The 25,688-nt window shown below is 39.5% G+C and overlaps 2 protein-coding genes across 12 annotated transcripts in view; both read left to right on the top strand.

The window, feature by feature from the left end:
- Window positions 1–20,278, top strand: part of rab11fip4b (RAB11 family interacting protein 4 (class II) b) — a 46,804-nt gene extending 26,526 nt beyond the window's left edge. For 4 of the 5 annotated variants that reach the window (XM_020597069.1, XM_020597070.1, XM_020597073.1 and 1 more), the window contains 13 exons: window positions 6,096–6,346; window positions 6,504–6,689; window positions 9,036–9,170; window positions 11,208–11,243; window positions 12,264–12,363; window positions 13,042–13,145; window positions 13,398–13,538; window positions 14,016–14,097; window positions 14,495–14,632; window positions 14,799–14,957; window positions 16,853–16,933; window positions 17,357–17,500; window positions 17,754–20,278. In XM_020597069.1, the coding sequence (XP_020452725.1) occupies window positions 6,096–6,346; window positions 6,504–6,689; window positions 9,036–9,170; window positions 11,208–11,243; window positions 12,264–12,363; window positions 13,042–13,145; window positions 13,398–13,538; window positions 14,016–14,097; window positions 14,495–14,632; window positions 14,799–14,957; window positions 16,853–16,933; window positions 17,357–17,500; window positions 17,754–17,870 (1,674 nt within the window). In that variant the 3' untranslated portion in view covers window positions 17,871–20,278. The remainder of the gene's footprint in view (window positions 1–6,095; window positions 6,347–6,503; window positions 6,690–9,035; window positions 9,171–11,207; window positions 11,244–12,263; window positions 12,364–13,041; window positions 13,146–13,397; window positions 13,539–14,015; window positions 14,098–14,494; window positions 14,633–14,798; window positions 14,958–16,852; window positions 16,934–17,356; window positions 17,501–17,753) is intronic. The other variant, XM_020597071.1, reaches the window with a different exon arrangement.
- A 352-nt stretch (window positions 20,279–20,630) lies between these two features.
- LOC109958379 (uncharacterized) overlaps window positions 20,631–25,688 on the top strand; it is a 66,182-nt gene continuing 61,124 nt past the window's right edge. For 2 of the 7 annotated variants that reach the window (XM_020596947.1, XM_020596948.1), the window contains exons 1-4: window positions 20,637–20,837; window positions 21,925–22,405; window positions 23,603–23,739; window positions 24,649–24,817. In XM_020596947.1, the coding sequence (XP_020452603.1) occupies window positions 20,780–20,837; window positions 21,925–22,405; window positions 23,603–23,739; window positions 24,649–24,817 (845 nt within the window). In that variant the 5' untranslated portion in view covers window positions 20,637–20,779. Of the gene's footprint in view, window positions 20,838–21,247; window positions 21,511–21,924; window positions 22,406–23,602; window positions 23,740–24,648; window positions 24,818–25,688 lie in introns of those variants that run through there. The other 5 variants (XM_020596946.1, XM_020596950.1, XM_020596951.1 and 2 more) reach the window with 5 other exon arrangements.

The raw sequence follows: 25,688 nt of genomic DNA, 5'->3' as shown, positions 1-25,688 counted from the left end.
AAAGAGAGGCTTTATTTTAAAATGTTCTTACACTGGGGTGGGTCTCAGGTGTTTTTGTGGAGTATTTCAGTTGGGCAACTGTGTGTCTCATTTGACGAAACCAAAGTTCCTCACGGAGTTGACTTAAAATGGTAGTGAAATATGAGTCATTACTTGATCATGCTGTAATGTGTGAATACGTGCATGTGTACGAAGAGGATTGCTTACCATAGCAGGTGAATAACACAGACACACAGACAGATAAATGCACCGAAACTGTGAATGTCTGTTTCATGTCATGGCAGAAGTCGTATAGAAACACTCCTTTTATTTGTGAATATGCTCATTACTCAACAAATGAAAACTGTAAAAGTAACATATTAGATTAGGTTTGTCATTAATGATGTGATAATTGTCTTTCCCATTATTTGTTTAAGTTTGCCTGTGAAGTGTCAGGAAATAATGAAAAATGTCAATCACAATGTCCCACAGGACGTGTCATCAAACAACAGTTCAAAAGCCAAAAATATTCAGGTTATATTGCATATGACAAAAAAGCAGGAAATATACACACTTGAGAAGGTGGAAGCAGCAATGTTTGGTGTTTTTGCCTGAAAATGATTGACTATTGAAAATGATTGACTAAATGACTAATAGTTTAAGCTTTTGTGTGTATGTTTTTTTTATTTTTAGAATGTCCTTTTAAGAATCTGTAAAGAAGCAGCAAGTGGTGGTAATAAAGCAGAATCATGAAATGATTTGTATTTAAAGGTGAATATTTTTGTGGTAGCAGCATTTTGAGCACCCCAGAGCTTAGAAGAATAGAAAGACAGTGGGAGTAGGAGAGGATGAAATGATCAGAGATGGAGATGTAGAAAAAGCCTCTGCAGAGAAATGCCTTTTCTGTCTGGAGCTCCATTGACAAACACAAGCAGAGACTCTGCTGCTCTCCCAGTACAGCCCTTCTCTCTCACTTTCCTGCCTCTATTCCTCTGTCTTTTCTCTCCTGTCTTTTTCCATTTTCAGTTTGTCTCTCATGCATCAGTTCATCCTCCAGTCTCTTTATTGCTGACTCACACTAAATCAAAGCTTCATCCGTGTGGATCGATCCCATCAATGTCATTTCATGCAACTGCTCATCTAATCTCATCACAGACTGTGTAGCACTCCACCTCTGTTTTGTTGTCTGTCTTTTGCACAATGCCTGTTTTGCTTTGTTTAGGAACAGGATGGTTACCGTTTAAGTAGTTGCACAACAAACGTGCAACTCAAGCAACACCTTTTTAAAACCGCATAAGCCGTATAACTCCCTTCATCCAGTTTTGCTCAAATAACATACTGCAAAAATGTTCCTCAATTATTCTGAGGACACTCCTCAAAGGTAACTGTGGTATCACTTGAAGTTTTCACACGCATTTCTCTTTTCTGTAATAGCTCATGCAAATCAGCTTGCATCAAGAATCACTTTATCTTTTATTAATATTTGTCAGAATCTGCTGTGTTTCTTTTTGTGGCTGTTGGTGTTTTTGTGGAAAATTCTGCAAATGGTGAAGACAGCCACATTTATTAAAAGCAAGTGAAACAAAATTTGACACACATAGAAATTTTATCTACTGGCAGAATTTTCAGCTCAGAAAAAAAAGTAAAAGCTGTGCCACTCTTGCTTAGTCATAGTCTGACCAGTCCACAGCCACCTTCTCCCTTTTTTTTTACTTTGATCAATAAGGCCTTGAAATCTGTGACCATCCACATACAGTAATTCTCCAAGGTGCCAGGCGGTTGAATTAATGAGTTGTTCAGTGCTAAAATGGTACTGACCCTCAGCATACACTAAAGGGGTGTGAGGAGAGGTGTATGGGGAGTCTTTTTAATGACGACAAAAACAGCGGTGGTGTTGTTCAACCTGTACAGCATTTGGTCTTTTGATGACTGAGAAACTAAGAATTTTTTGATCCTTCAGCAAGTAATTGGTTCATGTCACTCTGTTTTGTATGTGTGTGCATCTATGCTTTTATTGTATACAAGGGTTTATTGGCATTGTGTATGTATGTTCTTTAGCTGCTGAAAACAAGATTCATATTTCTTGTATCTGCCAACATATTTAGATTAATGTGTTTCTAATTGTGAAGACAACAAAAATAAACTTTTTTTTAGTTGTAATAGCAGGAGAAGGCTTTCAAATTAAATGACATTTTCTTTGTCCATGACCTTTACAGCGACATATTTTCATGGCCATGATTAAAAGGAATCAATGATGAACGAAAGTCTCCTGTGTTAAAGTCGGATATTTTGTTGACCTGTCCTTTCGCCCCGGCCTCTTCCCTGCACAGACAGTTTCACTATATGACATCGACTTCCTTCTTTGTTTCTGCATAATTGGCTGCTAGAGGGCTTTGTCACTTGACCACAGACTTGCGCCATAATGGGGCACTTGCTGAAATGACTGATGCTGTCATTCTGCTATAACTGGGAGGACGGTCTTGTTTTGGAAGATCACACTGGTAATTAATAACATTATTTATGGCTGAATTTCATTTGCATGTGCGGCTAAGCATGCCTGCGTAGTAGCAGGGCCCTGGACCTGAGATATGGCCATCATTAATGTTAGTAATTACAGTAATTACACCTCACCTTTGGGCTTTTACATTAAAATGTCTGCCATAAAAAGGTTGCCAACTTTGCCTCTTTAGTTTCTTTCTAGTAGCTACATTTAGTTTCTCATGATTGCCAAGCCGATTTGACTTTACTTCACTTTGGACCTCTATGATATTGATGCCCAAGGGGAATTAGCAGTTTGTATTTAGGTGGGTTATTGATTTGACTGTAGGTCACATCACAGGAAATAAACCTGCAAGTCAGTAGGAGGGTTTGCCAAAAACTTTTCAGTGCATCTCTAAATGATTGCCTCACACTCACCTGTTTTGTTCCAGTTCTATCTCTTACACAAACGCACTTTTTTGTAACAGACAAAATATTGTATGTTTATCTCCATAGCAGCCACGTATAGCAGCACAATAGCATCTAACTGTTTTCTTTACTGTCAGGTGCCACAGTGTTGCTCAACCACTGTAGCGTAACAGTCAACATTTTGAGTTTCAGGACTGTGTCAACATGGTGGTCATTAATCTTATCACGTGAACGTCTTTCTACAGTATCTGCCTGATGCCATCGCCAAGCTCAGCTGAAAGTTAATTACTGGAAAATTATTTTCTGGTTTTCTCAAAAAGATTTTCAAAGTCGAGGTGTGTCTGTTTCACATAGACAGTTTTTAGGTTAGTTGTTTTTTCTGCTCTGCCAATCATTTTCTCTCCACCTGACGTCTCTGTCTTTTGAGCTGCTGACAGAGAAGTGACTTTTGCTCTTTTTTTGTCCCTTTATCTGTTCGCAATTCTTATATTGCAGTTGCAGTAGATGTAAACAATTCATTGGTCCCTGAAAGCTGGGATGTGTTAATCTCTCCATTTGTGCACTGTCTGATACATAATTATTCATGTTGCACAAATTTTCTCTACCTGGAAAATCTGGGCTGGCAATCATTGTGTCTACAGCATTGACCATATATGTAGGTTCTAAAGTATGAATGCTTATTCAAGCACACATGACATAAGAAATCTGTTACATGTGTGTAATTTAGCGATGGTTGAGGATGTGTGGTGCTTATCTTTAAACACAGCGCCAGGCCTGGGTTTGGCTGTAAAGTGGCAGCTGGACAGAGAAAGCATACACACAAAAACATGCACATATGGTTAGTAGTAGCTGTCATACATACTGTAGAGTCAAATACGTCCATATGCGTTCAGCTTGTCTTACTGTAATAACTCTGGGAGCAACCAAAAATCCTGCAAATTGAAAGCATGATGGATGAAGTGGGTGATAAGCTAGAAGAAGAGCAGAGAGGTATGGCGGTGGAGTACCCTGTATAATCTTATGTTAATAAAAGCACCTTAATCAGCTCTGACATGGACAGGAAGCCAATGTAATGATGATGAAATAGGTGTAGTGTGATGCAAGTTTTTTTTTTTTTTTTTTAAACTTCTAGCAGCTGCATTTTGCACCATCTTGAGGCTTTTAATATTTGCACAATCCTGAAAGTAAAACATTACAGTAATCTAACCTAGATGAAACAAACAAACCCAATGACTGAAAGTCACTTTCGGCTTTTCCTCGAGAGCGCTGCACATTAACCACTAGCCTACCAGGGACGGCAAACAAACCTAATGATTAATTTTCCTAAATCTGAGAAAGGCAATCCTTGAACTTGAGCTTGGCAAAATGAAAACACCTTTTAATCTTCTTACTACTTGTTATAAGTTGGCTCAGGGGCTGGTTGTGACTCAGGAGGTAGTATGGTCATCCCCTAACCCAAAGGTTGGTGGTTCGATTCCCAGTCCACATATCAAAGTGTCCTTGGGCAAGACACTGTACCCCAAGTTGCCCCCGATGGCCAGAGCAGCACTTTGCAGGGACAGCGCTATCATTGGTGTGTGTGTGTGTGTGTGTGTGTGTGTGTGTGTGTGTGAGTTGGCGCCTCAGTTCTTTACTGGAGAGAAATTCCTTGTGTGTGTAACATAACTGGCCAATAAAAGTGATTATCATCATCATATAAAGCATCATAACCATTTCATAATTTAGAAAGTGTTGGACTTTTAAGTTGGGCTGTAGTTTACGGGTATTTAACCATTTAAAAGATTTGAGCATAGTTTCACTGTATTTTTAAAATGTAATCAATCTCTGGAAAAGTAATATACATTATAAAATAGATGTTGTATAATACATTAGGTGCACTACTAAACACTGAAAGGCTTCAGACACTCAGATAATAATTCATCAATAATAGAGTGGGTTTGACTGAAGCAAATGTTTAGTGGTGATAAATATTCTTCTTTGCCTAAAGGGGGTATGAAGGAGCATCAGACTTTAGGCAGAGCCGCTGAAGTTGAAAGCGCAGCAGATCTCCGCATCATCCACAGTTCAAAGCCACTGGCTGCTTGGATGCTGTTTGGTAGGCAAGCTGTGTTTGCATTCTTGGGAATCAAGCAGTTCAAAATGTTCTGTAGGCTCATGTTTTGGCAGTTACAGGCCTCAGGCTGTTGTCAAGCTGGCAGGTACAGAGAGAGGCATACTGTAAACACACACACCATTCCTCCCTCAACTTTACCATTATCATTAGAAAAACTCAAGAGTGCTTTTTGTAGGCAACACACACAATAGGATGTTACTGGCCAGCAGTGTCTTTGAAAGAACTGCTGTTAAAAAAAGCTTTAGTTGGGAGCGTAAATGATGGCACATGCTTCTGAAACTGGTACTTGACTGACCGGTTAGGGCACACTTCTCTTCACAAAACCATGCAATGCCCAGTGTAATTTAGAGATGTACTACTGTATATTTTCCTTCTTGCCTTATTTCCACCATTCATTTCCATCCAGATTACTGAAGTGTAATCTCCAAGTCAGCTGTTTAAATCACACAAATCCTTTTGTTTTGTTTCTGTTGGCATAATTTATGACTGATCAGGCTGCTTGAGTTTCATTTTCACTTTCTCCCTGTGTAATGAGACAGGGAAAATCAGTAAAATCTAAATCCATAAGCTACATAACACAGTTTCTTCCCAATGATCTTACATGAAAAGTATTTTTGTCCATTACACTTGTGTTGTTGATTGGCCTGGAATAGACTCCTGTGACAAACAGGCAGCTGTTCTGATGACTTTAAACACTCAGAACACACAGCTTATGTCTTGCTTTCAGTGTGGATTGAATAGAATTATGCTTCAGTAGCGCTTATGTCTCATTTCCACTGTTTTACCGATTAGTTATAGTCTTAGTTTCTACACTTATTCTTCCTCTCCTTCCCTACATCCAGACCTCAATCTCTTGCTAATTCACTCCCTCATCACCTTTTTGTTACGCCTTTTACCCTTCATGTCATTCACCTGTTTTGGCTGAGATAAGTCCTTGTTCTTTCTTGAATTAGACTGGATTTGTGCTGTTGATGAGTGAAACTGAACTGAGTGGGACCTGTGACCTTAGACTTGTTGTTCTTTCAACCCAGTATCTGTCAGTGTGTTTCTTAAGCTATTCATCATAAACTCTGCCTTACTTCCCATCATTCTTCAGGGTGGTGAGGAGGAGCGGGTTCGTCTGGTCATCATGTGCACACGGGCCTATCCTGACCCCATCCCTGAGTGCCAAATATTCCCTGGAGAGGTAGAGGAGCCCGAAGAGGAGGTGGTAGACGACGGCAGAGAGAGGGAATCAGACAGAGACAGTGCTGTGGAAAGCACCCAGGGGTCAGACACCTCTGAGGGGCCAGTCAGACCAGGGGACAAGGAAGACACACTGGGGGATCTCTTTTTCCCTGGGGATAAGTAAGGACTGCTCCAACTCTTCTTCTTTTTCTTACTGTCTGTTTGTGCCATGTTTTTCATATTTGATTTCAGATGAAAATCTAAAATAATCATACTTTTATCATTACATATGAATGTAGAGTGTGAGTATAGTACCATAATCCCTCTTTTTCCTCAGGTGTGGCCCGACTACCATCTCAGTGATCTCTGACCTATCAACTCGTTCCTCAGCTTCTCTGAACGAGGAACAGTTTGAGGACTACGGGGAGGGAGAGGAACCAGACTACACTCCTAGCAGCCCCTGTCCGGACGACGAGACTCGTACCAACGGTTACTCTGATCTAGGCTCATCTGTTCCCTCTAGGTAAGGGAGTAAAAGAGTGCAGCAATGTTCTTCATGTTTTAATGCTAGGTGGGATATTAGTAAGGTACTGGATTAAATGTTCAATTTTGATACACGGAACCTAAACATTGTGTTGTCAGAGGCACTGAAAATATTTTAAATGATGTCTGATGTGTGCCACCCCACCTAACACTATGGCTGTATCCATTTATGTAGTAAATATTTACAAAAAACTTTGTTTTCTGCAAACAAGAGCAGAGGTGCTATTTAATACAGTGAATTCCATATAGTAATTGAGTTATTATTTAGATTATATAGTCATCAGCTACCTAAATTTCTTTTTCTTTCCTGGAGGATATTCTTTGTTCTCTCCAACACTTCCTACTTTTACTTAATTGACTTTAGTATTTATTATATTTTTATACTGTAGATATTGTTTCTTCTCTGAAGAAACTCTCAAGCTCCCTTCAACTCTTAAATGGTTTTGCCCTTACCCAAGTTAACGAGTTAAAACAGTAAAGGAACAATGCACATGCTAACTGAGTAGCTAAGTGGATGATGATAGGTTGAAAACCTTGTGTACTGATGATAAAATTTTTATCCTGTAGCTTTGACTGCGACAGTCAGTGATTTGGAGAAACCCAGAAAGGACAGACTGCAAGGTCAACGTAATTACCACACCAGCATAGCCTGTAGCTTTCATTAGCCTATGAATTTATATAATTATTGCCAGCTTTCATACTGAATCATATAATTTCTTCTTGGCCCAGTAACAAATGTTTTTTGGTCCAGCAACAGCCTACAAACCACAGATTAGGAACCACCGTGCTACTAATTGCAGATAACTGTACATTACAGTTGTGTGTAGGCCTCAGTGCAGTTTTCTAAATGTTAAGTTCTGGTGAAGCACAAAGTAACAACCTGATGTAACAATGCAACAGTGAGCTATTTCTGTAGCTTCTGTTAAGTTCCATACATTAAGGTTTAGGAGGCGACAGTGGTTCAGCGGGTAGAGCAGTCGTCTCCCAACCGGAAGGTTGAAGGTTTGAATCTCGGTGCCTGCAATCCACGTGTCGAAGTGTCCTTGGGCAAGACACGTTGCCCCCGATGGTTAGAGCCACTGGCTGAGCTGGCGCCGCAGATGGCTGCCATCGGTTCTGTACCAGAAACAAATTCCTTGTGTGTAACATACTTGGCAAATAAAGGTGATTATTATCATGTATTCATGTACAGTATTCTGTTTAGGCTTTTATTGTGGAAAAACACCGGAAGGTCGGGAAGTGGAGTGTGCATGTGTTGTGGTGAGGATGGCGGTGAAAAATAAAGTTTGACGTTGAGCAAAGAAAGTGTATCGTACTGTTTAACAGCTTCAACTCTATCAGATATTGTGGAATTGAGTCTCCACTTTGCGAGATCCAGAATTATTACCTGACTTTTATTCTGAGTCTTAACTGTATAAGTGTAGATTAGGAGTTCTTGGCCTTAAGGCCACATCAAAGGCCTATCTTTAATGGAATTAAGACTGAACTAGACAGCACTCAGAGAGTGTAAACCCCTGCCACATAATGATAATAATCACTAACCACATAATGCCATTATATCTAAAAGCAATATTCCCATGATAGTCTGACCCTCATAATATGACTCCTTGACCATGAAAACCTTCCCTTAGCCTTTGGAATTACATTTATGTGATTATTAGTTGAAAGCTATTCTCAGAAAACAATTTAATTAATGGCATTTTTTTCAGGATCTAGCTCAGTAACTTTTGAAGATATGTCAGCTGTATTGACACCCTGCTGAATCAGCAGAATTTCAGCTAGAATTTGATCTTAGTTGCAAGTCTGTAGCATTATTTGTTGTCTCACAGTAGCAAATATTCAGTGAGTCCTATAAATGTGAACAGTCTGGATCACCACATCTGGAAAATTACTTGGATCCAGATCATACTTTGCTGTGTGGGGGTGATCTGGATCAGCACCAAAATCTAACGGATAGTTTTGTGGGTCATATCCTACCTCCAAAAAAACAAACCGTGGCAAAGACATGAGGTAATAACGGCAGTATAAAGTGGGTTACAGGTACAATCACTAGTTTTGATAAAGTGCCCCTCAAAAAAAAAAAACAAAAAAAAAAAACCCATGTCACTGGGTTTACATGTTGAGATTCTAAAACTGAACTGTGTTGCATTTCAGAGAATACACAGTGACTGAGGAGGAAATAATGACAAATAAGTTTGTTACTGGAAACAAAATCATGGCGTATACCTTCAAGTACACATAACCTTGAAAGTGGTTGTGTGTTACAGCAATTTAGAATGATTTCTTTGTGTGTTATTATTGCAATCTAAACTTTGTGTGCTTACAGTGCTGGCCAGACTCCTCGTAAGGTGCGTCAGAATTACACCGGTGAACTGATGGATGTCTACTGTTCTCAGTGCAGCAAAAAGGTCAGCCTGCTAAATGACCTGGAGGCTCGTCTCAAAAACCTCAAGGCTAACAGGTAGGACACAAACACACACAATGCAACATTACGCAAGATACCCACCCGCCGAACGCCACTTGCTAGTACAACTTCAGTCAAGAATAACTTCATGATCCAAGACAGTTTTAAAGTCTTTAGGCCTCCCTGATCACTAAACTTTTATTCTGAGTATAATTTTAATTTGATCAATTAACCAGCATGTATTCATTGACTACAGTTTTGTATTTATTCAAATTAAACTTAATATATAATATAATTTATGATGAAATATATTGTAACGGCCTCACAATGCCTGAAGAAAAGCTTGTAACTTAAAACCTGTATTCTCTTATTTGTCCTGACAGGTCATTTTAAGACCCATCTGTGGTATATTAAAAGGCAGTAGCTTAATTTTACATGACAGTAACTATACACCACGCTGTTTTCAGAAAGAAATGCTATCAGCTCTTATGCCCGTTTTATATTTATTTGAAGTACATTAGTCCACTCGCTTTGGAGTGGTGAGGCTGACTCTGAGGTCAGTCTTAGCTTTGGTAGATCCGTTTTAAGTCTAATTTAATAGAATGATGTAATATTGTTACATAGTGTAGGTGCTTAAAGTTCCCCTCCCCCCATTTAATGCATAAACACATCCACATATATAATAATATAAACACTAATTTACTGTTACATAAGACTGTCCTTCCCTGTGCTTCCCTTATCAGCCAGTGTAATAGGAACACTGTTATTAGAACCTGAATCACTGGTGACTAGCAATGGCTGTACAGTCTACCCGTAAACATGTTTCCTGCAAACACTAGTTACTTTGCAGATAACTCTGTTATAAGAGAACATTACATTTGATAAAAAATGTTTTTGAATACAGTTAACTACGAAGTTTGTTTTTTGTTTATTTCTTGCAGTCTCTGCTGACTCTGCTGGTTCTCTCCCTGAAGAGAAATGGCTCTCCTAATTAGACCCATGCTCCTTATGAATAATGAAATAGAGATGGGCAAAACAATAACTGACTGAAACTAAAAATTAAAACTGTTCTGTATGAAAAAGCACTGGTCGTGAAATGAGAGCACATGCACTTTCACTCAGAAATGTTGTTTCATAATAAATGGTGCATTTTGTGCAGATAATGCCAGAAGTTCAGTTATTAAAAGTGAATAATGCTGAGACTACTTCTGTGATGCATCTCTTTTAATCTTCACAGTTTGCTTGTCTTATCCGACTGGGAGCTGTTGATACAAAATGAGTGAATTTGAGAGCATTTTGTATAATTTTGCATTTTTTTATGGCAGCATATTGCCGTCACCATGAAAAAAAGTACTCTGTATTTTGTCATAATGGGAACTTTCTGGTTTTAACAAGAAAGTATCTCATTTTAACGAAAACATTTTCTTGATATTATTTGAAAATGATCTCATTATCATGAGAAAGGTGTTTTGCCCCAGCTTTACCACGATTTCACTCAGTGTTCATTGTTTTCATTTGTTGCTAATCATTCCCCAGTCTTCAGCCTTATATACCACCTCCTTTCCCTCAGTCACTCACTGGTTTATGAATGTTACTCCTGCGGTTTATTCTTTTCTCCATACCTTACTCGTTTGCTTTGTTGCTCTCACCATGTCCAGATGGTCCAAGTAACATTTTTGCTCCTGAAGTTCTTTCGTTCCGACAACAGCCAGCACCTTGCCTGATGATAATAGTTGTATGTCTATATCATCTGTCATTCACGTGACCCTACAGTATGTGTGATCAATTTTGGTAATCCAATGTGAAATTCAACACAGACAGACGTATCAGACTGAAAGAGTTTAGTATTTAGTGCCCGAGGCGGTCACTGAGCTGACAGAAACCCCTGCTTACTGAACCAGAAGTGAAATTGTATTATCATTGACATGTCCTTCAGTGTTTCTCTTTGTCTTTTTTTCAAACATTTGTCATACTGAATAGCCAAAGTCTTAATTGCCACCAGCAGTTATTAGCAGTGCAGTGTGTGCACTTAGTCTAGACTTATCCATGGCAATTCACCATCATAAAAATGACATTATGCTTTTTTCTTTGTAGTCCCAACAGGAAAATCACCAGCACTGCTTTTGGAAGGTAGGCCTCTAGGCTTCCTGTGTGTCTGTTCAAATGTGTGTGCTTCTGCGTGTGTCTAAAGGGAAGGTCACTGACTTGTAGTTGGTGTGTTTATTTATTGTATAGCCTGTGCTGCAAGTGCTGTATTTGTTGACAAAGGCACAAACCCACACACACAGCAAGATTAGCTTACTGCTTCCTTATCACTCAGCCGCCCTGACCGTGTGCTCTGACAGCCAGTTAATTACTAACTAGTTCTTCAGAGAAAATATAGGACGTCTGGTTCAAATTCAGATGATTTGTAACCACGCTTGATGTAAAATCTTTTGTTTTTGTTTTGGGGCTAAGAAAAAGAGTTTGGATCAGCATTTCAGTGGCAGCCAAGTGTAGTCTGTTGGTTTCTACTAGCTGAGATGTTTTGTACTGTATCTAGGCTTTTGTCCTATTTCTACCCACAGTAACTGAGTTATAGTGACAGAGGGAAAATAGCCTGTCAGGCCTGATCTATGTATTTAATATAAGGTTTGGCTCTCTCTCCCTGTTCCTTCTACTGTTCTCTCTCTCTCTCTCTGGTTTGAGTAGTTTTACTTTGTTGCTCTCTTCATCTGTTCTTCTTCTTTTGTTTCCTATTTTATGTTGTTTATCTCCTCTCCTCTCCATATTACTAATCTCAGTAATGGAGCAGAAGCTTGCTGGTGTTGAGTTATTCATTCAGTGAAAAGGGGGCAGCTGTAGTCACATATTGGCAGGAATGTCACACTTCACAATGTAACTCAGATATACACACATCTGCGCTGGCATCATTTCATAGGCATCTGAATAAGTGTATGTGCCTGTAATAATTTTAATTCTGCCTGCACCAGCTTTTCTGTTTGGCACGATCCTATAGTCCTATATTAACTGTGCTATCTTGGAGCAGCATCCCTGCAGCACTGAGCACACTTGCTTTCACTCACTCACACACACGCACTGAGAACCAGCTGAATCTAACCTTGGCCGGTTCCTCCTCTTAAGTTGGTGTATCCCTGTGTGTTTGAGCAGGCAGCTGCTCCACAACAGCAACTTGAGCAGCAGTAATGGCAGTACAGAGGACCTTTTCCGGGATAGCATCGACTCCTGTGACATTGACATCAATGAGAAGGTATGAGGATGTTTGTGTTCTTTCTGTGTGTGTGCTTCACTTGTTTTGTCCATATGCTGATCTGTGTCAATAGATCTTTATTTAGTTGAACTCTTTTAAGTACTAAAAAGATGCTCAAGGGAATGAAATGTTTTTCTGTGTGACTACTCAAAGCCCATAAATGTTTAAATGTATCTCTTCTGTAGCGTTTTTGTGCTCTTAGCATTAAATTCACAGAGAATGAAGAGAGGTTCCTGGTAGATGCTGGTGGCGCTGCATGATCAGCCCTGCCAGAATTCCTTTTACACTATATCTACAAATTAAAGGAATACTGTTTATAGATGCTAACAGCTACTCAAACTATGGAAAGTATTGTTGGTTAATGTCATTAAGTAGACATGAATCTGTCTTTAGTTATAGATGCACTTTAGTTTCATCTTATGTGATAATTGATGCTTTGCTGGGGTATTTCCTAGCTGTCATATTGGACATCATTTTAAGCAAATGTTTTAAAAAAAAATCTTTTTGGGGAATTTTATTAGATCCAGGGACCTAAGGACTCATGTTTGGCACTGTAAACTCTAAACCACCGGGGCATTCGTAGTGTACGTTATATGATATCCCTAAGTATAACTGTCAATTTTAATTACATTTATAGTTTCCGTCCAACTTTTAGTAAACTGCTTTTGTCTCTGTCAGGTGAGTTGTCTGGAGAAGAAGGTTGCAGAATTGGAGAATGAGATCCTAATGAATGGTGATCTCAAGTCCAGGCTAAAGCAGGAGAACACACAACTAGTACACAGGTATAGACAAAGCTGGGTTTAAATACACAGCATATATTTTAGTATAAATAAATGAGCAGCCCTACTATGCAACCATGTTATACAGATAATTTTTTACAACTTCAAAAGTGAATTCTTTCCCCTAAATAGCGAATCTAGTGCGTATAATGTGACAGTGTACCAGTAAATGAGTATTCGCCGTTTTGAAAAGTGACACAGCTCAGTTAAGATAATGCATTAAATTAATTTGGTACAATGTGTTTATCATCTCAGGGTTAATGAGCTGGAGGAGCAGCTCAAAGATCAGGAGACGCGAGCAGAGCAAAATTTGCAGGAGGGGCTTAGACGGCATCGAGAGGCCTACAGCAAGATGGAGAGAGATAAGAACACAGAGATAGAGCTGCTGACCAACCGGTGAGAAACACATACATACACAAGCACAAACATAAACAGCTGCTGTTTTACATGGTTTTTGTGTGTATCCATGTGCTTGAATCCATTAGTTTACAATTAGATGCTGAGATATACAGTATGGACATTACTCCTCCTAAAGCTACGACATGAGCTACAGATGCCCGGTCAAGACAGACTGTACAAAATGCAGCATCCATTGTATATCATAAAGATACCACGTCCTGTCCCATTTTCACTTTACAGTATGTAAAATTTTAGACAATGCATCTTTAAGGTGCCTGCTTTTTAAAAGAATACGCACAATGTATTGTTAGTGCAAACACAGCTTAGAGGTTCCTCCTTGGGTTAGTCAGCATCTACAGTATATACTGTTTTTTTTTTGTTTGTTTTTTTGCCTAAAACAGTGCTTTAGCTGACTACAAGGCACACACTCTAGTTGTATAGATAAGTACACTGACATACAGGACTTGTTTTTAGAGTTAAGCAGATGGAGGAGGAGAATGGTGAGATGGCTCTTAACATGTGCCGACTCAAGTCACAGACAGAGAAACTGGATGAGGTAAGCTATATTTGCTTTCTTTTATCTTGTTCATCTTATCTTTATTTCTCTTTCTAACTTGCTGTCCCTTTCAAAAATGTCAGTTCTCTGAATAAAAAATGTTCAACGTGTGCACACATACAGTCTACAACAAAGATAATGAGTGACTGTAATTTTACTCACCGGATAAGGTATTAGAGCCTTTCAGTATTAAACCACACTGCTATGTAAACGACACCAAACCTGATAGTTGTTAACTCTATATGTAGCTTACAAAATAAGAATGTGCAACCAAAGCTGTAACTGAAAATAGAAAAATTAACCCTCTGTGTTATGTGTTAGTGTCTGATTTTGACTGAAACACAAATAAAATGAAGCAAACTTCAAACTGTAACTGTGTGTGTATGCCCATCCTCAGGAGAAGCAAAGGATGACAGACAAGTTGGAGGACACCAGTCTGCGGCTGAAGGATGAGATGGACCTCTACAGGAAAATGATGGACAAACTGAGACAGAACAGACAACAGTTTCAGAAAGAGAAGGAAGCCATGCAGGAGGTGGGCAGGATTATCTTATGCTATCACACACACACACACACACACAGTTTCCTCTGTTTCACTCTACTCTCTCACTGCAGCAATGCCAGCTTTCTACATCAACACCTGCAAAATACTGCGTCAGCATGATATAACAGCATTCATTTGTCTTTTCTCTTTTGTCCAGCTGATAGAAGATTTGCGACGAGAGTTGGAGCATTTGCAGGTGCTCAAGCTGGAGGCAGAGAGGCCTGGCCGGAGCCGCAGCTCTTCGTCTGGCTTGTCTGACTTCAGCAGCAGAAGCAGGGAGGTAGAGCTAGAGCACGAGGTGAAGAGGCACAAGCAGGTACTGATGAAAGCCTTTACTGTGCTTTATTGAGCTCAGTATGTATTGTAGCTTGTGGTTTTCAGGGTTGTCTGTATGCTAGTGTGCTTTAGGATTTTGAAATCATAATTCATTGGAATGGGAAGCAATGACACCTGGTGTCCAGCTCAAAATTACCTTTGTGTTTCTTCAATCATTAGTCTGTGGAGGCTGTCATACATAAGGACATAAACTATGTCAGAGGTTAATCACAGCAGTCCTGTCCTGTCCTGTCCTAGAAGCAAGACCTGTTTAAATATAGGTTTGCATGCACTGTTGGGTGCTAGATGCAGAGATATGCTAATTATCGATCGTGAACTGCCTTAGATTGTCACAGGTTGAATGTGGCATAAATTGTATGTATACTTATTTTCTAATCTAATCTAGTTGATTCAAAGGCTTAAAGCAGCACTAGACGTGTCTGTTTGACACTAGTATTTTGTTTATTTCAAACAAGGGCAAGATTTCTTTACTTGTTTACCTGTCCTTTGATTTTCTAAGTGTGTCTTAACTGGACAAACAATTGTAGATATCATGAGCTTATATATCTTTTTGTGCTTTGGGTTTTGACTTTGTTATATGTGCCCCAGCTCTGCTGTTTTTGTCTTTTGTCAGGTGTGTTGTTCTTAACTTTAAGAACAGATGTTTCACACACAGTGACCAAACCAGTGCCTTGTGTTTCTGGTCAACCATTTAATGTTTTCCTAAAATAGCACAGGTGCAGTACAGTAACACTTTTTATATTATAACTAGTACTGAGGATCATGGGAAGACACACCTGTACAGGTACAATGATTCAGATGATACAGTCCATAGATTCATTTAGTTATATTTGGCAGAATCTAGTGCACTTATTCTTGCTCTTACAGAAAGTAGCTTACATTTAACATGATAAACTGGCTTATGAACCTCCAGAGGAACATGATGCGCTAAATTCATAAATCAAGTCACGCTTCTGGTTTTAGTGTGGCTGCAGACCTTTGGGTTTTTATCGCTGGTTAGAGCTCACAGCATGTCACATTGCCTTCCACTCGTTCCCTTGAAAACCCCCTTTTAAAGCAGTATGTATTATTTTATGAGAATACCAGCTGCAGAGTACAGTACAGTATGTTTGTATATGTTCTTTGTTTTTTAATCTCAGATTTCCTAGATACATTTCCTAGAAATGTGCCTCTAGCTACACCCCTGCCACAGTGAGGGAGTCAAATGTCATGGTACAGTTTCCAGTCTTTGCAAAGTGCCCAGACAAAGTAAACATTAGAGATAAGGAACTTGATGAGTGTTTTTCCGATGTCCTTTCTTTTTAAGACTTGAAAAAGAAGTTAACACTCTTTGTTGTATAGAGGCCTGTGTTGTTTTGATGATGTGATGATACAGTATGCACATGCAAGTCCTGTAGCCAAAAGTAAAGAGGCAGTGTGAGAAGCAGAAGCTGCCAAAACCACCAGGCCTTGAGATAACTTCATATTGATACATAGCCAGTGAGTCAGAACTTAGTGATTTACACAGTGTGTGAACCTTATCAGCGACTAAGATGATAAGGTTCACATCCCCCTGTAGCCTCAGATCAGACTTGTCACACTACGTGATTGATTGATTGATTTATTCTTTCACGTGCAGCCAAGCAAACTGGGAAATGGTAATAGTGGGTTTTATATCAACGTCATTCTTCCCATACTTTTTATGTCTTTCTTTATATCAACTTGTTCTGAACAATTCAGTTGGATTATCCATGGATGAACAAATTATGTAGCTGTGTGAAGCTTTACTGTGAGACACACCGCCTTATAACATCCACAAGGAGAATAAACTCACTAACTTACAGTATGCTTGCCTGTGCACCTCTGTACAGTAAATGTCTGTATGTGTGTGTCCAGCGATTTGGGTCCCGGGACTTTCTTCCCCCTGAACTCCAGCACCTGGTGTTGTCTGGGGCTCGGCTCCCTCCCGGTCTGATGGTAAAACTGCATCTGTGATCTCTGACCTCCCGATTAACCACTAATCACAATGGCCCAAGCTGAATTGGAGTCAGTGCTGCAATTCTCATGCTAAATGTTAAAGCTAGGACAAGAGAAGCGCAAACTGACCTCGTGTCAGCTCTAAAAGGCAACTTAATCATGGAGCTTTCATAACGCACCAGACAAGCAGGGGAATGGTTTGTTCTGTAACACGCATAACCCATTTTATGTCCTGTAGGTGTAGGTGCTGCCATCATAGATGTGCATTGCTGTGTCTGCTGCTGGATAATTTGTCCATATGGATTGTGTGAGGCTTGAGTAGTGACCATTAAAAAAAGAGAAAACCTTATATCTGATACAGTTGTATGATCCAGATACTTATCTCTTTTTCTCCTTGTCTCTCTCCTCTGTCCTGTCTTTTAGGAGAACCAGAAGCTGAGGGAGCAGAATGAAGAGCTAAACGGTCAGATCCTCAGCCTCAGCCTTCATGAAGCTAAGAACCTGTTTGCCACACAGACCAAGGCCCAGTCTCTAGCTGCGGAAATAGATAATGCTTCCAAAGACGAAGTAAGATCAGGAAATACCATACATACTGAGAATGCAGTGCAGTTAAATCCATTATTTCTTTCTGATACTGATCAATGCTCAAAAATGAATAACTTTAAAATATGAAGTCTATACCTATAGCAGCATTTCTGTACAATCCTCATACAAAGAGAATGGGTATAGCTAATATTTCACAAGAACTTTTGTGTAAGAATATTTTACAAAAAAGACTAGCATGGGCAAAATTGCATTTGATATACTTTTGTCTCCCCAGATAATGGAAGCCCTGAAGGAGCAGGAGGAAATTAACTTCCGATTACGACAGTACATGGACAAAATCATCCTCTCCATCCTGGACCACAACCCCTCCATTCTGGAGATCAAAAAGTAGCAGTGACTCAACTGGAATGAGAGTTGTTCTCGAACTTGGGAGAATGGGGATCATTCCAGTTGTTTGATCAGATCCTGCAACCTGGGGTCTGTGCAAGAATACAGAGAACAAGAGCCAGTTTTGCTAACTGGGACAAATAAATAGATGTCGCCCCCTGCTGTTTGTGGCAGGAAAAGACTTTTTTGTGATGGTTGAAGTAAAGGGAGTTTTCTCACGTCACTGACTGTATGTCATACCCCTTTGACTCTTCGAATCGAGTGATGCTGTTTTGTTTTTATTCTTTCTCTATGCTGTGAACTGTCATTATGGCGGTAACTTCTGTCTCATAAGACAGTGATTTATTATTAACTGGTGATCTATTCCCAGGAATATCCTGCATTCAGCAGACTAAGGATTGACAGACTTGTGTGATAGTACACTGGAGAAATGTACATGGGTAAAAAAAACTGGAATAGTGTAACAAAACTGATGTGGGTTCTACGGTACCCTGGTGTTATATTAACAGCATTATTTAAAGGCAGTTTGGTATAGTGTAGAAGGACAACACTTTAGGAAGATGCAGTGAGATAGACAAACGTGTTTAAAAAGTGAGGCAGACCAGCCCAGTGCTGCCCGATCTGTAAACTGCCAGTCTTTTCTTCCCTGTCATGTATGTGAGTGTTCTCTGAATGCATGTGACGACATAATTGGACAAGCACGTGTTAAAAGAGGACTGAGGAATGAGGCAGAGGTGTTTAGAGAGAGAAAAGCTTATAAGCTGAAAACAGTGAATGAAGCAACAGATTTCTGTAAAGAACTGGGAAGTCAGATGATGGACCATGTACACTTGCAAAGGAGGACTGTAGTGAAGTCAGAGACTATAAATTGAAGGTAACTTTTTTTATTTCAGGAACATGTCTTCCATGACCCTTGGAACAGCACGTGTAGTGTCAATCAATCCAATAGTGGATATTTTTCACTGATAAGTGGCCCTTAGTTGGTTCAGCCGAGTACCATAATAGATGGTCACTTTATGGTGCAGAAGCTGCAACCAAGGAGTGTCTTTAAACTAACTTTCATGGCTATTATGTGCTAGCAAAGCATGTGATTAAAGGTTTTCTCTGTTGATAGCAATAGACCCAATGATGTTGCACAAATGTAATGATATGAATGTACAGGATGTATGGTGGATACATTGGAGTGACTAGTAGCCATTGTTATGTGGTTTACTGAGTCACCTTTGTGTGCTCAGTGAAATCAACTCGGATACTGAATGTGAATATTCACATGAGACTAAACTTTTGGTACAAAAGACTGGATTAGCAAGCCAATGGAAGCCTACAGGTCACAGGTAAAGCCTCAATTGTTCTCTAAAATTCTCTAATAATGTAAATACCATGAATGTACAACTTATTATACTTTGTGTGGCCGCAAAGGCTTCCTGAATTTAAATTTATAACTGGGTAAGATGTGCTGTAACACATGTATACAGTATTCTGTACTGTAAGGAGGAGGACATCATTTTGACAATTACAATCTGATGTATTATGTAATTATTCAAAACTTGAGTTTTGCTTCCTTGCACAAAAACCCTCTGTTTCCCTTTGCATGGTTCACCTGTTCTGCTGTCTGTGCCTTTTGAGGACATTTTTTTCAAGATGATGTTGCTATAGATTTACACCATTATTGAAGGTACGGTCTACCTGTATGTCTATGTCTGACATATTTTCTTGACTTGTAAATGTTGTAATAATTTAGTGATCATTTATATGATTACATGTGCCACTTTTTTCAGATTGTTACTATGAAAACTATTTTATACAGTTTTATCAAGAAAGAACTTGTCATTGCTTAGGTGTCCTGTTAGAAATGCAGTATAGCACAGATCTTTGTATGGTATGCAGACCAGGTTAGCATTTTGGGAATATTTTGTCAAATTTTTTTGCAATGCAGTGCAGTATGTATTTCTCTCTTTTATTCGCTGCACTAAGTCCATTGCTTTTCAGTTTGCTTTGAACCAGCGTTTCTTGTCTTCTTTACTTAAAATAAATGATGAGCAATATTAACTTATTTACCATTACCTACTGATTTGTGTCCTGGTTTGCTTCACAAATCTGTCCATGCTTTTGCTGCTTGTGCCATTCTAGATCTAAAGCACATGAGCTTGTAGCTTTTAAATATTGAATGATTAGGGCTATTCCATGTGAAGTGGTCACTGTAAATGGCAATAAACTTTGGTTTGACATTGATGCTGTCTCATGAAATTTCTAGCAATTTAAACTAGATTTGTCCTCATTTCCATTTATGTAATGTCATTTCTAAAACAAGAGACCATTTACTGTGTTTGTTCAGTGTTTGCTGCTGAAGTCTTAGCTACCATTGTGATGTCCTACACACTGTGCTGTAAATAAAAACATCTGACCCCCATGAACATTGAAAATAGCATATTCTCATCATTGATTCAAAATTCACAATCATTATTGTGTGTGTGTGTGTGTGTGTGTTGCTTTATTTCCACGATTGTGACTTAAGAGCAGCTCCTTCCATGGTTTAGGCAGAACTCCTTTGTTTTCTCATATTATGTCTCAGAAACAACAATCTAGACCCTCAAGAAAATCTGATTCAGCCAAGACCTGTCAGGTCTAATGCTTTTTAATACTGTAGTGCTGTTTTACCATATTTTACTAGCAGCAGATAAGTGGGTTCTGCTGCACCAGTTTGAGAGGTTTCTTTGCACTGCTGTTGTCCTGAGAAGACCCATCTACAAACATAATCACCTTTAAATCGTACAAAAGGGTAGTGTCTGATAAAACAAACATATAGGGGTTTGTAATGGTATTTCTATTGGCTTATTGTAAACGGGATATAAAAACACCTCAAAGCCAAACTGCAAAAATATTTGTGTGTGCGCGTGCGCGTTGGTGCCGCATATGGCGTGTCTTTTGCGGTCAGTTCTCCGCGGGTTGTGCTTCAGGCTGCGGGTGCCAGGTAAGAGCTGGCTGATTTAAGATGAAGTCAGTTACCTAGGATTTTTCTACTGTAATCCTTACTGAGAGTTTAGCTTAGCTGTGTGCTGGATATTTGCTTTCCCTTGTGGTAATGGTATTAACCGTCAGTGCTAGCTAACGGTAGTTAACGTCAGCGGTTAGCGGTGGAAAGAGTTGCTACTTTGTTTTATTTTTCAGCCATTTGAGCAGACTGTACTCAAAATGTGAGCTACATCTCGAAACGTGATGCACAGTCGGTGATATGAAGGAGCAGAAAGAAGGAAGTGCCTTCTTATTGAAACAAAGTAGCATTAGTTAGCTAGTTTAAATGTGGTTTATTTGTTGTGTGTGTCGGCCTTGATGCTCAAATTACAACAAACACGCACAGAAGTTTTATTAAAGTTAGTTCTTGAAGCGGTAAAACCCACAAGAAAAAAATCACTTGTACTGATTGATTTTCTTCATGACAAAGGACAATCATTAGCAATAAAGGCATGATCACCGCCAAATCAAAACCAGCACAGTGAGAAGAATAGTGAAATACAACTTGCGAAGCTTGATTAATGTAGATACTGAAACACAGCAGTTTTAACAGTTTGGTACAGCAAATGCCTGAATAAAACAACATTCATAAGCTTTAGCTAATGATGCTGTGGAGAAGAAGCCAGGCAGAGGTGTGTGTCCGACTGCACCATAGTTCTACAATACATTCAGCACTGACAGTCCAAATTGATTTCAACTGCTAAATGTAACAGCTCGTTTTAATTTTAAAGACTATTTTTTCTAACTGAAATGCTCCTGTGACGTTTCTCTTTCTTTTAATCAAAGTAGAATTTTTATACTGGAGAAAAAGATTGAGACTTTTGCCTCCAGAACTGTGGAAGCTCCTACTACTGCTTAGTCTATTGACAACTGCTTTGCAAGTGCATTAAGAAATATTTGGGTTAAAATATGTTAAAAGGTGTAAGTTAGATGTTCTGGATTTTTAATTAATTTGGTTTTATTATTTTTGACCAGTCCAACCCAGACGCATCCTGTTTTCTTTCATTATGTGCACTCAATTCAAACCTCCCGACTGTACATTACAGGTGACGCAATGCCTCAGGATGTTATAAAGTGTGAGGGTAGAAGAAGAGGGACGCGTCACAGCACCTGCAGAGCAAACGACCAGGTCAACGGTTGGGTACCAGGCACAGATTTGGTTAATGGAGCTGTTGTTCGCAATGGCTGCCGAGCTGCTGAGAGTACAAAAAGCAACAGCGTACCAGCTGGCACACTAAATGGTACCAGACAACAATGGGGGGTTAATGGTTATATTAACTACAGGTACAAGGCTAAGAGTACGAACGCAGCACAAAAACAAGGAGGCGGGATTTCTTCTGTCACTAATGCCTCAGCAGCTGGCAGGGTCAACAACAGAGGCATTCCAGGTGGCGTCTCAGTCAGTGGGGCCACCAGCCTAGACACTGTTGCTTTTACCTGTTATTCTGACAGAAGGACACCAGAGCTCAGCCCTTCAGCAGCGAAGAAGAATCAGAGGAGGAGGAAGAAATTCAGACATCATAAGAGGTGAGCTGCCTACCTTGCAATCATTCAGTCTGTTAGGTTATTTTTTAGTTAGATAGATATTCAGAGATTTGTTGTCTAGGAATGTTTAGTGTAGCCAGGATGTCTTCCTCAGGCTGTTAAATGCAAGGATAGTTAAGGCAGAGAAGGGCTCAAGTCAGGGACAAATGTTATTATGACGGTAAAAGTAACCATAATATTTGTCTTAATGTGTAATGTTATGTCAAATTGTTTTAGATACACACCACGAAAACAACAGCCACACACATTATTTTCTTCATGTTTTGTCTACTGCTCTGCTCAGCTGCCAAGCTGGCATATCAGGTGACGTCACGGTTCGACAGCCCAGAAATGATTAATATTGTATAGGAATTCTTGGTTGGGGGTCTTTTCTGTTTCCGAGCTGCTTTGGCAGGCTGGGGGTTGGAAGATCTCTGGACTGGAAGTGTGAATTCTTGCCTGTGCCTCTTTGAATAAACCAGCACGGTTATATTTTTATATACTCAAGTGGTCTGAGTCGTCCCTCGGAGTTCCTGGTTTGAAAGAACCGGACGAGGCTTTATAATGGGTGACAGCCTAACAAGTCCAAAATACAGCTTTACTCATAATCTCTCACCCCTTCCAGTTCAGTTTTTGCTCTATAACTGAAATGTGAGCTGTTAAAGGTGAGTGTGGACAGTTGCACTGGTTAAGATGGAAATGTATGACAGTGTAGACTGGGTGTTATGAAGGTGAAGTACCGAGTGCCTGCATTGTACTATTAGAGTTACTGAAGTGTTCAAGTTTTTTATTTATAACATTTGGACTCCTATTGCCTTTTTGCTGAGAGTTAGAAGATTGATGCTATTATCTATTATATAGTAAATATAAGCCAGTAGCTGGTTAGCTTGGCTTAGTATAAAGACTGGAAATGGGGGGAACGGCTAGGCCAGGACATAGTCCCTCACATAAACCCCTGTAAAACCACAAACTGAGGATTTTACACTTTGGTTATTGTACATATTTAGCAAAACAGGTTACAATTTGCTAATTAGTGCGCTTGAGAGATGCTTGCTGTGTCCTTGAACCAGAGGTTAATGGAAAGAAAGTTAATAAACCTCCACGTTTGTCGAGTGGCGCCTGTAATAGCTCTCGCTGCTGCCTGACTGAGTAGTAAAAATATGACTAACTTCCTTTATAATACTTTGTCAACTTTTATAGAGATACTGAAGCCACCTGTCCAGAGAACTCTTCAGTCCTATTGGTGCCACCAACAGAGGAGGAAGACTGGGAACATGAGATCCAGAAATTGCCGCTCACTGACTGGGAAAAGATGTATTTTGGGGTCAGACCCTATGGTAAGAAAAATACATTTAAATACAATGATTCCACAGCAGGGTATTTATACTATATAGTATACTGATGTCACAGAATGCCTGAAGTACATATTGTATACTAGTTAGCGTATAGTACTTAGTATTTACACCGATCAGCCATAACATTATGACCACCTGCCTAATACTGTACACACGGTTGGTACTCGTGTCACTCTGCAGCTCACTGTGCATCTTCTGTGGATCTGTCAATTGAAAAACTTGTGTAAAAGGAGGGAAAACTGGTCATGAGGACAAGTTAGAGATCGTTCATAGAAAAATTCACCAGCCTCCCCACTCTCACCACTCTAGCCACTGGATGTTTCTCTTCATAGAGACCAACGTACAGTATTTCTTATTTTCAGCCATTTTAACAAAGTTTCAAGCAAAGTTGAATTTTTTGAAAAGGATGAATGAAATTTAAAAGTATAATCTACAGTAGGTCAACCTCATCATCAGAGAGCCCTGGACGTCCATGACCCTATTGCCAGTTCACTGTTTGTCCTTCCTTAGACACTGTTGGTAGGTACTAACCACTGCAGACCAGGAACACCCAACACGACCTGCAGTCTGGGAGACGCTCTGACCCAGTCGTCAGCCATCACAGTTTGACCCTTGTCAAAGTCACTCAGATCCTTATGCTTGCCTGTTTTCCCTGCTTCCAACACATCAACTTTGTGGACTGAATGTTCACTTGCTGCCCAATATACCCCACACACTGACAGGTGCCATTGTAACAAAATAGTCAATGTTATTCACTTCACCTGTCAGTGGTCATAATGTTATGGCTGATCAGTGTATGTATATTTTTCATTAGGAACATTTTAAGTACTATTTTGAGGTTTGAGGCTACACCAAGTAAAATATCTTAGTGGTGTTTGTTGCCTTTTCCAGGCCCAGAAGATGTGCTCCAAGATGTGCAGGCTTTGACACTTGAGCAAAGGGACACAGTTGACCTGCCAGTGACAGTCGGTTACAGGCCTTTTGTGCACCACCCATGCCCCATCAAGTGGTCCTACGTCAGCCATCACGCTGAACCAGACCAATTCTCAGACGCTGACGAGTAAGCCTCACATATTCTGTTGTCTTAGAGGGGTAGTTGAAATGAATGCTTGTATAGCAAACTCTTAGCTCATTAGTTAGCTCATACTGTTTACTGCCTATTTTCCTTCATGTGAAGCATTTATGGTTTAATTTAAAATGTATTCAAAGTTGGTGTGTTTGCAAAGCTTCAAAATCAAATAGGTTATTGCCATCTATAGGGTGGAGTCTCAGTTGCAATCAAGTTGTTTTTTTGTTTAAACATATTTCACACATACATATTTCTTCTATTAGATTTTATATTTGTTTTATATTGCAAGATATTAATTTGTTAGACTTTAGTACTCTTAAAGAATGATTTTAGTTTCCAACTTTGATGTTCTACCACTTCACTGACTGTTGCTACTAAAGATGGTCATGCATTTACTGTAGAATTTTATAGCTTCATAATTTTTCTTCTTCTGAGATAATAGTTTTATCTGTAGGACTGGGAAAATAGTTTTATGTGTTTTTTAAAATTCCTGAAATGGGAACACTGTTGTCACACCAAGTTGTTCTTTTGAATTTTTAATATATTGCACATGTTCACCATTACATGAAGTAACTGTTTTAATTTGGGACAGCTCTAGATCTTTATTTTACAACCACATTAAATCAAATGTTCTTCTGACTAGTGCTCAAACCTTGCATGTTTATCTCCACTAGCCACTGCTCCTGTCTAAAATGAGGTTTACTCCTGTAGCAGGTCACATAAACCACTGGTTTTACTCATGCTGCCTGGTTTGAATCTAATCACCAAAGGGAGACGTTAAGCGATGCCAGATTTTGACCACTAGATGGGAGCGTTGCTGTACGTTTTGGTTTCCTCTTTGTTATTCCACACACCTTGGAGA

This window comes from Monopterus albus, unplaced genomic scaffold (assembly GCF_001952655.1).
Source record: "Monopterus albus unplaced genomic scaffold, M_albus_1.0 scaffold32.1, whole genome shotgun sequence".
Lineage (NCBI taxonomy): Eukaryota > Metazoa > Chordata > Actinopteri > Synbranchiformes > Synbranchidae > Monopterus > Monopterus albus.
This window is presented reverse-complemented; position numbering and strand designations above follow the sequence as displayed.